Source organism: Phalacrocorax carbo, chromosome 1 (genome assembly GCF_963921805.1).
Source record: "Phalacrocorax carbo chromosome 1, bPhaCar2.1, whole genome shotgun sequence".
Classification (NCBI taxonomy): Eukaryota; Metazoa; Chordata; class Aves; order Suliformes; family Phalacrocoracidae; genus Phalacrocorax; species Phalacrocorax carbo.
In genome coordinates this window covers 30509866-30522108 of record NC_087513.1, presented here as the reverse complement: position 1 = coordinate 30522108, position 12243 = coordinate 30509866, and the positions used below count along the sequence as shown (strand labels likewise).

Genomic DNA, 12243 nt, shown 5'->3' with positions numbered 1-12243 from the left:
GGGAGGAGGTAGAGAAAAATCTGGAATGAAGTTTAGCCTGTTTTAAGATTTGGGTTTATGTCTCATTACCCTTCTCTGATTTGATTGGTAATAAATTAAATAAATTTTCCCCAAGTTGAGTCTGTTTTACCTGTGATGGTAACTGGTGAGTGATCTCTCCCTATCCTTATCTTGACCCATGAGCTTTTCTTTATATGTTCTCTCCCCTGTCAAGCTGAGAAGGGGAGTGATAGAGCGGCTTGGTGGACTCCTGGCATCCAGCCAGGATCAACTCACCACACCCACCACCACTGCACAAGCATTTAATGGTTCAATCTTCCTGGCATATTCCTTGAACAGAACTTATAAGGTTCTTGCATTAACTCAGCTCTCCTCCTGCGCTCATATTTATTAAATGCAGTGGTTCCACTATTGTTCACTCCCATATTCTCTTTCTTGGCCAGAAATGTGCTGGGAATAGAAATAACCACTGAATATTTAAGAATTCAAAGGTTATCAGGGTCTCACAGAATTTCAACTCTAAGACAACAGAAAAAGAATGGTTCCTGGATCAGCTCCCAGCTGAAAAAACAGGCCAACCAAACCCCAGGTGAATGTGAGATTGGGTTTGACTGTTTCACTGAAGTACAGGCACCTCCTCACTGAAGTACAGGCTCCTTTTATGAAAAGGCTCTTAATTCACTAAAGGCAGCCCTCCAGTCTCATGGATCTAGAAGAACTCATCCCATAAATATTACAGAGCAAGCAACAGTTCAAAGTTTTGAATGTTCACTGATTAAGAGAGAAAAGAAAATAGAGCTACTGAAAAATTACCTTTAGGTCACAGAACTAACGTTCACTCTGCATGCATACATGTATATATGTTCCTCCACAAACAAAACCAACTGAAAACTGAAATAGGTAAATATACATTATTTAAACCTAAAATAACACTACATCTATTAAGTATAGAAACTGAATTTCAAAAGGAAGCAGAAAATTATCCTGAATCAGGGCTACCCTCTGCTTGTTTCTAAGTGTGAAATTTGTTACCTGGATCAGAATATACAGTGTATATTGACAAAATTTATGTGAAATTAGTATTCCAGTGAAAAATCACATGGTACCTGATGGGACGATTTTCTTTACTATCAAAGAGTGAGAAGATTACTTCCAGTTCCTCTCCCAGATTGGAGCACATTAGACTCTTCATCTGAACAAAAAGATGGTGGCTGCTAGCTGGTACTGGTGTGTCTTTTTTTCGATGACGATGCTCCATCTAAAAACACCACAAACACCACAGCAGCCAGTTTGAATTAATCGTAAAAAACTCAAAACAAAAAGAGGTAAAAAACCATAGTACTAAACTACTTTCTTAATCCCAATTTTTAAATTTTTAGGTTGGGGGGGGTGTGTTTGGGGTTTTTTTGGGGTTTTTTTGTTTGTTTCTTTGGTTGGTTGGGGTTTTTTCTGTATCTGAGAATGAGAATACAAGGAAGTGACTTTCCCAGTGTTGCACTGTGTCATAATTATCTCTAGGAGAAAAACAGTAACTTCTACAAGTCTACCTTTTTCTACTCTGAAAATTCTAAGCCACTTTAAAGCTTTGTGCTGTAACAACATAAGGTTTCATAGCTGGTTTAAATAGCTAATGATCTGATATTCTAGTATTCAAGCACACAAAAAATGCTTTTGCAAAACACTAAACACCAGGTTTTTTAAATGGAGAAAAACCACATCCATATTTTATAATCTTTGGCAGCCTGCTGTATAGGAGCTACTATATTCTCTTGATGAGACTTCACAGTTTATACTTTCACCATTTCAATCACCCATTAAGAGTAGGACAGTATTAAGTTACACTATTTCTCTCTTACATTGTACCAAAAATAATTTTAAACAGCAATTCTTGTATGCTACTTAGCCTTCAAACTGAGGTTATCTCAGGCTTTTTTTTTTTCCCTCCCTCTTTATTTTTGAAAGTGCACTCTATGACTTCCCATTATTAGTTTTCTGGGTTATTCGTCCTCTGTATGTTTCTCCTTATGATTAATGGTTCCTCACTGTATTTCATCCAATGCTTCAACAGGATTCCGTAAGATTACATATTACTTTGAAACTGCCCAAAGGTATACTGATTGTAGCATGAAGAAATTACTATTAACTTGTAATGTCAAGCTCATCAACATAAGTAGTTAAAAATTATCAAAAATATATTTTAATTTCAGCTCTGCAGAAAACTGTAGCAATTATATTTTTGCTTTATTCTACGTTTAAATACAAGTTAACAAAAAGAAAATTTAGTTTAAATAAAAGCTTAGTCTTAAAGCAAGTAAGGCCCAGAACTGTATATCTGTAACAGCTGCAGTACTCAAATATGAGCCAAAGCCCAAATAAATGAATTGGCAAGTTTTCTTAGACCTCACTGGAGATTAAATCTGTATGAGAAATATCAGTGCTGGTTCTGTAAATCAAGATGGGCTTTTATACCCATAGGAGAGCTTTTCTATGCAGTTTAATTTCTATTTACATTAATACATTAGAAAAGACCAATAGCTTGTATGATTAATTGTGACAATACTTGTACGACGACTATATTCGTATTCCCACAGATTTTATCTAACAGGACTTATGGGCCAGGTATAGCTCTAATGAAAAAGAGTCTCATAAGCTTTTACTGACGATTAAATGAATGTTACCAGTCACAATTTTAATGGCATATCAGAAAACAAAACTTTTAACAAATAACATGTAAAATGTACATGTGTGCCTATCTGATAACAAATCAAAGCATCTCATACAGATCTAAAGATGACAGAACCATTCAAAAGAAAACTTCTTTCCTCACAGTAAAACTCATTACATTATGAAATGCCAGTTTATTTGATCAAAAAAAGTACTTTTGGTTAAGTAGAAGAAAGCTGCCATCAAAACATCAGTACGTAATTTGATAGCAAAAGTACTGAGTATTATATTCACATACCAGCCTGTAGAGCTCCGTAATGCTGATCTCTTCAGGATCCACCATAGCATATTCTTTTCTCGGAACTAAGTCAAGTCCCAGTTGTCTGTATGAGAAACGGAATAACAGTAAGTAGTTTCTACAAAAAAGGGAAACAAATTAACTAACTGCTTCTATTTACATTTAACAGAAACATTCCAACAAACAATGTATATGTTAATTGGTACTCTACAGTTGGTTTGGGTTTTGTTTAAATGTATTTTGGCTGTATTCACCATTAACAGATGATTCCTCCGCTTTCTTCACTTTGTCAAGAGAATACATTTTTCCACCATTTTTAAATCTGTTTCACATAGTGGACAATGTACAATAGATATTGTCCTTTGTACTATTGTGGACGTTGGACAATATGAATCGCACTAGCATTGTCGATTTGAATGACAACCGTGCAAAAGAAAATAAAAAGAAAATCCATCAAATGCCAAAACATCAGCTTATTTAATTTGGACTGAATGGCATCAAAGCTGCTTGGCTGTATCCTCTGAACAAAATAATGAAATGAACTTGAATCAACAGAAATAAAACTTATTTTCAGCACAGCAGCAAGCAATAAAGATTAAGAACACATATGGGGCAGTCATGCTGAACTTAGAAAAACTTGAAAGATTAGAAAGTTTTTTTAAAATATATTTTTAAAGACTAGGAATGGACCACTTCAAAAACCATCACAATTCCATTTGGTTAGTACAAAATTCTAAGCAGACAGCTAATCATACACAGCTAATCACAGTTCTTCCACTATGTTAGGTATTTCGGCTTTCAGAGAGCAACAGTTGCAGAAACCACTGAAATTCAATTAATTCTACTACTGAATATCACTGCATTTAGAGAGAGTTTAACAGAAAAAAATATAGGTTAAAGAAAGACTTTGGAAACAGCACTCAAATGCTAAAAGGTATTTTAACCTTTTTCTCACTTTAAAAAAAAAGGATAATATAATTTGCATTAGCTCTTATTAGTTATTCAGATAAAAGAAAGATGCAGAGCATAATAGCAAGATGTATATTAGAGATACCCAAATAGGAACTGAATTGTGTGACACAAGGCAAAAAGGAAGCTATGTCAGACAACATAGTTTTCAGAAAGACAACAGAGCTATGCTAACTGCATCACATGGGAATCTGTTCGGGTGTGTTTTAAAAAGATATGAACGGATGCTGCAGATATTCCAATGCAATTCTCTTGTAGACAGCACCACTGCTATGTAAAATAAACTGACAGAAAAAGAGCAAAATAAAACAAGTAGTCACTTTTCACTGTTAAAACACAGTGAACAGAAAAAACAATGAAGGAGAAAGTCCATTTAAAAAAAAAAAGGTAACACCTGTCAGAAATTTGTTCCTCATTTCAACATGATACAATGAGCCTAAAGCTGTGGCACTATAATTACACTACATGTTTTCATTTATTATTACATTTACTCACTCATTGCCCCAATCCAGACGAGCAGTGATGTGTCGCTTGACATCCTTCATTCGATCATGGGTGAGATGGCCAACAAGGACTTGCCTTCGCAGGTCTAGGATTTCATTCATTATGTGCCACAGTCGGTGAAAGAGATCCCCCTCATTCCTCTGTGAGATAAAAATATAATTGTCTCTACGTCACCTGTATAAGCTGACAATCCTAATACGGATATGGCAGGGAAATCAAGAAAACTCCTTCCTTATTCCCTTACTTGGTCTTTTTTCTCCCCATCGTACTGTGACCATTTTACCTGCATGCATGTGTGTGCATGCGCGCATAAAACTATTTCAGAGCTTACCACAGACCCTCTGTCTTTACACCACACTCCCTCCAAATTTTCACTCCAGCTCCTTATGCCTCATGCCAACACAGTCTAATTTATGTGACAGATATGACAAAAATCAAATAAAAAAATTGTTTCTTGCCATAGCACTGTTATTTCAAGAGCATGTTCATTCTGTGCTACTGTCTCATCCAAACTTAATATGTGATCATGTAATTCAAGACTATTTGAACTCATACATGTAATGGGATGAAAAGGCAATAGCTCTTGGCATTCAAAATCTGAACCACAGTGTTAATGTTCTTTTAACTTTTTCTTGCATGATAAAACTGTGCACGCTACTGTCTAACCGTAAATAGTGTCACGTAGACAGCATCTCGTCCAGGCAGTTCTTCATCTAACTGTGCAGTAGGAGAAGTATGTGAATACTATTCCTTTTTAAACCACATCCTCCTACTCTAATTATATACCAGTTAAGCACAACCAATTTCCCATAACACTTTCCTCTCAAACAGAAGTTCCTTTAACTCTTCCTTCACCAATTCTAAGTGGTTTTACCTGATACAATTTTTCCAAGAAATTTTAGCTTGAGGAAATTATTGCAACCTCCATTTAAGCGATGCATCACACAAAGTTGCAAAAACATTCCTATTCAGATTAGTTCTACTAATTCTTGCCAAGAAGCCCTAAGCCCATTTCCCCTTTCCTTCTTCCTATGAACAAATGGCATAAAAACAAAGTTCAGCTACTTCTGCTGCATAATTGCTATGAAAACCTAAAATTCACTTAGAAGCACCATTACTCTCTGTCAATAACTTTCATATTCCAAGGGCTCTGACAAACTGCCATTTGATAAATGTGCTCTTTTTATTTCACATTCATTCACTTCATAAGCTCACCAAAATGGGCATTAATTTATTGTTTGCCTTGGCTTTCTATCTGGCAAAAAAGAAAGCCAGTTTACTTTGAACATGCAATAACAGCAGTGAAGAAAAAAGTTGCCAAAAACTTCAGTAAGAACAATAGGAATATAAGAAATTTATAAGAAAAGGAAACAAAAAAAAAAAAGAGAGGTCATACAAATAGCCCTTGGATTAGGAGCAAGAGACAAAAAAGAATTTATACAAATGTTAGAGAACTAGGCCGACAGTATGTTTTCATAGTTTTCCATCAGACATCAGTGTTTAAAGATTTTATTTCTACAGTTAAAAAACAAAATCAAATGCACGTTAATTCAAGTGCCTCTTTGTTTTCAGTACCTGATGGTAAGCTCTACTAAAGTAAACTATTCATGTGAATACAAGAGACATGCTAATGTTTAACAACACTATTAAGCTCAAAATAACATTTTCAGGTATCCTTTCTTTTGCAAAGCTTTAGAATTTGTCTATGAGTTGCCTGTATCTCAAAGAGCTGAGCGGATCTGCAGGCAACTGTGCTTGTGTTATAGATTTTAGGTCTCTACACTAAAGGATCATATTTTTGCTCCTATTGTTCCAGGAGAAGCCAATGTAGTAATATACTTGCTAATATACACAAAGCAATCACGCATAGATATGCTTCAGACATTCAAGAAAACTACTTCCCCTTATAATCTAGGGAAATTTCAAACAAGCTTTGAAGAAACAGTTTCTTGTTCCTCAAGAAACAGTTCATACTGCTTAATTACAATTTCACTGTCAAGTTTAAAATGATACTCTATTACTTAAAATCCAACAGAAAGAAATACTTGATTTTGTAGGTCCTTGTATTAAAGCTTTCACTAAGAAAAATAACAACTGCTTCAGTTGCAGGCTTCAGAAAGGTCACCTGGTTCTGAACAGCCTCTCTGAACACAATCCATACGATCATCTCAAAAAGGTAGCAGACTGGCTACCTCTGTACCATCCTGACTTGTAGGAGGCCTACTGGCACCACTACCACTCATTGATGTTTCTCATGTAGTAGAAGCATCCCCTGTATAAGCAGAAGGTAGCTAATCTTCTCACAACTTAAGCCATAATTATCAACTCAGCAATGAGTTAAGGTGAGGGGTAGGAGACTATGTAGGTGCAAGTGAACAGATTTTGAAGACATTTTATGTGTGTACATGTTTGAAGTCCAAACCATGGTTTGGTTTAATGTAGTAGATTTGAAGGTCAAATGTTAAAAATGGAAGAAAATCATGGTGCAAATCACAACTTAAAACTAAAATATTTTAGTTAAACCTTTAAAGACACAAGTCTACAGTCAAGAGAAAGTAAAACAAAGTTCAGTTAACAGAAGAAAGTAGGAGGCATGGAAAAAGGGAATCACAGCAGTTATGATGTCTTAAATTATGATGTAAAAAAAACACCAACAATGTTAGAAGATGCAGAACAGACAATGAAGGCTGAATTTCAGTCAGAATAAAGAGAGATATTGAACTGGTTTCTTTCTGTGTGTTCTAACTACGCTGAAACAACACAGTTTCTACCTATGGGGGTAGCCAATTAAGAGAAGGAAATGGTAAGATTTCTTACAGTGGAAAAGTCACTGGTCTGAAACCTTGCAGAAGAATGGGAGACTGCAGCGGCTTCATAGAAGGCTTGGGAGTGAAAAATAGTCTAGGGAGCTTGTGTCCAGGATCCTATTGGTACTGCACAACATTTAGATAAATGAAGTAGAATAATCCCACATCTGTATGATTTATATAATGGAGTAAGACCTGTGTAGGGGAACAGACAGGGATCAGCGACCGGAAGATCACGGGATGTGATGGAAAGATAGACTCCTCCCCATAGGAGTGGCAGGAAGAGGAAGCGCAAGAGCTATATAAGCGTGTGACGCAGCTAAATAAACGGACATTTTGTATCCATCATATTGATGTCTGTGCATCACTGTCCCCAGGGTGGGTAGAGCCCTGTGTCCCGGAGATATGCGGCCCAAGATAAGTTCTCCCATAGAAGCGTACAGCAACAGACCTGCTTAAATGACTGATGACTCGGAGCAAGACTATAAATAGGAAACCATCAGGTGGCTGAGTTTGGAAGTTTTCTCTATGCAAAAAAAAGTTTGCCTACCGTAATTTTAAAAAAAAAAAACAACACAAACAATTTTATTGATATAATCTTTGCTTTGCTTCAGCTGAAACTTTTAAGGGGGGCAATTACAGAACTGGAGAGGCTTCATTTACAGAATGAACACAATAGAGTGATGGAGTAATAAATGGAAATTATAGAAATAACACTTTCTTTGACAAAGAAAGAATAGTTGCTTATTGCTACTTTGTGTTTGGTGCTCACACGACTGCTATCGGAATACTATATCCTGTTCATAGTCCAGAAATGCAACAGAAAATAAAACATGGGTTCAGAAACCAGGAATGGTTAAGGCTAAAAAACATGATTTAAAGCAAAATTTGAGAAGATTAATCTACTAAAATAGTTAAACAGATAGCTAAGACTGTAAGTATCTATTATAGTGGAACAGTTTCATAAGAGGGGCACTCTGGAGGGACATGTAATAGAATTACTAAGACTTGTATGAATGAAATATGAAAATATACACATAAGTACATGAAGGAAAGACAGAACAAGGAAAGGTAGGCACTAATAACCATAGAATATCATAGGTGCGATTTCATTCCAACAAGGAGAGAAACTGACCTGAAGATGTCAGGGAGAGGGAGAAAAAGACCAGAGCCACAAAATATCCAGATAAGGAAAACAAGAGAACCGTGAAACATGGGACTTTTACTTATAAAGTATGAGATAATGAAGAAGTTCAAAACCAGAATCCACTTCTGTAGTGTGTGGTAGGTAAATCCAAAATCACTTCGCTATTGCTGTGCAAGTGCAAGAACCACTCCCAGCCTTCCTCAGCAATGAGGACTCACCAGCAGGCATCTTTTGATCTCTGTGTCATATACAAGAGATCTTGGTCAAATAACATGGTCACATCTCAGCGCTTGTGAGTGCGTGGATGTTAGAGGAAATAAAACTATATGAGAGAATGAGTATAAATCAAGTCAACTGGCTGAAATATTTTCAGTAATATACTATGCTTCTATATTTCAATAAAATACCACTATTGTTTATTACTCTTATTTCCAACACTTCAATTTAGCAGACAAAAGAAACCTTAGATCCAAACAGCTACACGATGGAGCTGGACAAGATTCAATCAATAAGTTGCTAAAGTTTACCAGTGGTAGTAGTCAACGATTGGAAAAAAACAGATGTATTTAGTCCATAATTAGACCAGTTAAAAACCAAACTGAATGCTTTTTGTCCAAAATATATACTTAGACTAAACTAGAGCATCTAAACAACATTGTATCTTTTGAGTTAACATTAAATCAAAGCAACATTATTCAGGGTACTTGCCACATAGAGTTGTTTCCACATTGTTCCCCAGTCTCTTAAAGTTGATGTCATTTCTGTAATAACAGAATCTTCTGTTGGAATAACCATTTCAAATTGTCTGTAACATGCAGAAGAACACATGATATTACACAAGCATTACAAATCCCAGTAGAGTTACTAATATAAAGACTTCCTCCTGCCAACAGTGATGTCTATCAACCTACAAGGATGCTCCTTCAGCCCATGACACTTTTTATATTTCATTTAACCCCCATGGAAAAGTCTTGGGTGAAATTAATTTAATCCCCAAGGAAAGTCTTGGTCTTAGAGAAGTCAAGGTGAGTTTTTTACTATGAGATAAGCATGTCAAAAACTACGCTCACAGCAGAGTATTTCCAACAGTTTCCAAAGGGATCTTGCTGCTTTAGCTTAGACTCCAAACCAGTGACTGTTGCCACTCTTTTTTACATCTCTCTTTACAGAAATAAGACAGAAAACGCCATTCCTTCAAGTGACTGAGGACATAAAAACTCAAAAGAAAACCAGTACAGTATGAGTGAGTTCTTGCCTATTTGATACTGGCCAAGAAAATGCTGGGTTAGCTTGGTCAAGACCAAACTCTCCACCACACCATCATCACTACCTCTTCATTCTCACACACAGTACGTTTCAAAGGTTTGCCTTCATGCCTGGATTACTTTACTCATGTTATCATTTACCTCTTTTCAAGTTAACATAACAATGTGACAGCCCCTGGCCATGATGCACTGTAGGGCACATGGCCTGAATGGGAAACACACACTAATTAAGAAAATAGAGGCAATGAAGATTGAACTCCCTGCAAGTACTGTCACGGTCTCTGCTAAGAAAAATTATTCCATCTTTAAGCTCGCTTACAAGAATTTTATTTCACTGAACCTTCAGTTTTATCTATAACCATTTTTAAAAGAGAAAGGATCCTAAGGCATGACAATTCACACATGGCTTGAACTCCATAGCAAACAACAATGGAGCCATTTTCTCCTGTAGGAATGAGACTTTTTTTTTTTTAATATGATTACAGTCTTCATGATTATTTTTGCCCATCAGGAATCATGAACCTTCTACTCACTCGTTCATGTTCCCAAAATAAAGGTCACCTACACCTGATCTTTAGGCATCCATCTATTATGATAAGAAATGTCTTTAAACAGTTTTCAAACTCTTAAGTATCAATTCTCTATTAATAAATCTAAATAAATGATATAATGTGAATGCTCCTAAATTAGGTGAAACTTTGGGAAAAAATGTGTTGAACTAAGATCAAAGAAAACAACTGATCTTAAACAGCAGGTCAATAGGCAGCTTCCATACAGAGTAACTTCTGTACAGGAAGTGAAAACATGCAATCATTTTCTCCTTCCTCTAGACAATACAGACTGATATTCCCAGTCATGCTCCATGTCTTTTCAGAACACATCACTCCAATTTTATGACCACGCAGGAGCATCAGGTTAGCTAAGGACAACCATTTCAAGTCCCGTGGCAGTAAGCTGAAGTTAAGATATTATAACATAATGAAATCACCACTTTAACTTATAAGCAAAAGATCTTTGGTACAAGTAACCAACCATGTTTAAATATTTGAATTCAGAACATTTCACCTACCCTTTGTTCTTAACACACGCATTTTTCAAGTGAATGTAGTTGGATGGAAATATGCCCTGAAAAATAAAATAGTTTAGGTAAAACAAAAAACCCCTTCCCTTTACATGAGTCTGGAGTTCCATTTAGCACCATTTAGTATGCAAATGCATGCTGAATTAAAAGTCCTCCAGATAATTACCAAAAAAACCCAAAAAAGAATGCAATATATACTCAGTATAGATCTAACAGGCAGAAACTAAAATGCCATACTCAATAAAGTTTAAATCCTTCAATATTTCAGAAAATAAGAAGATAAACATGTGTAGAACATGTAGAAGATTGCTTGCGAGCTAACTTACCCTAGATGCTTTTATTAATTTTTCCCACCTTGACAAGAAACAGACCAAGTGTGGGGGATAATGTCTTAGCAACAGCATCTTAAAAATAGTATCTTCAGGTAGGGGTTTTCAAAATAAAACAACATAAAGGTAACGACGTTCAATAAGAATAAAGTTAAGTTAATAAAGAAAATCAAATAAACTTTTATTTTGTGGTTACTATGCCCTGCAGTGCATACGAAAGCTGTGGTGTAGGAAAGATGCCTACCAAAAAGCCTCAGTATCCTGACAGGAGCGGTCCTTTTCTAGTTATTTAAGGGCTTTCCACTGTTCCTTTGAATGGACAACATTGCTGCAACAGTCATACTGTTCTTACAGCACAGTAACCTTCATAAATCAGAACAATAAGTAAAATGAAGCAACTCAGCTTCAAGCTCCTGGCTGGGAACATAATATGCTACAGCTCGTTATGTAATACAGTGAAGGAAAATACATACATGTTCTCTTTATAATAAGCACAGCTGCATACAACTTTCCTTTGTGATGATGGTGCCCCATTTTCTTTTAACACAGACATTAGACCTTCAACAAAAACACACCTACTATGTAGAGGCAACTGCCCTTGTAAATGCTGCTACTCCTCTGTAATGTAAAGTAGTTCAGGAGAGCATCTCCCAAGGACAGTAAAATGTACAGCCTTGCACTTGTAACGATGTGCCAGAAAACAGGATGGCTGCATATGCATGCTTACTGCAGAGCAGCTGCCACAGATAATTTCTTTTGAGTATCAAAGCTGGCAGAATAACAAGGGAAGAATCTTGACAGAACAATACCAATAACAAGTGGAGTTACAAGGTACTCTTATTATTTTACTTTCAGAGGGAGTCCCTTCAAAAATCCAATTCAGAAAACTGTTTGCATCCACACTAGGAAAGCAGAAAATATATATCTCATTTCTTCACACATCAAGCCATGTTTAGAAAACCTATTCATAACTTCTACCAACACATTTGACAGACCACAAAGCGAGACTGACAGCAAGCATGTGGTGAGAATTGCAACAAAAGACACAGAAGAAGCAATAACAAACCCCAACTGCTCACATCTTATAAATCAAATTGCAATATATATCAATGAGGTCAAAGTAGTAAACATCAGATTACACTCTGTGGCTAAATTTATTGTTCACATTGACCTTCCATA

The 12243-nt window shown here is 36.0% G+C and overlaps 1 protein-coding gene across 4 annotated transcripts in view; it reads right to left on the bottom strand.

Annotated features, from left to right (window-relative positions):
* Positions 1-12243, bottom strand: part of DOCK4 (dedicator of cytokinesis 4) — a 254956-nt gene that overhangs the window by 153687 nt on the left and 89026 nt on the right. For all 4 annotated transcript variants that reach the window (XM_064447407.1, XM_064447417.1, XM_064447423.1 and 1 more), the window contains exons 4-8: positions 10724-10779; positions 9098-9194; positions 4427-4575; positions 2963-3047; positions 1107-1258 (exon numbers count right to left, since the gene is read on the bottom strand). In XM_064447407.1, coding sequence (XP_064303477.1) covers positions 1107-1258; positions 2963-3047; positions 4427-4575; positions 9098-9194; positions 10724-10779 — 539 coding nt within the window. The remainder of the gene's footprint in view (positions 1-1106; positions 1259-2962; positions 3048-4426; positions 4576-9097; positions 9195-10723; positions 10780-12243) is intronic.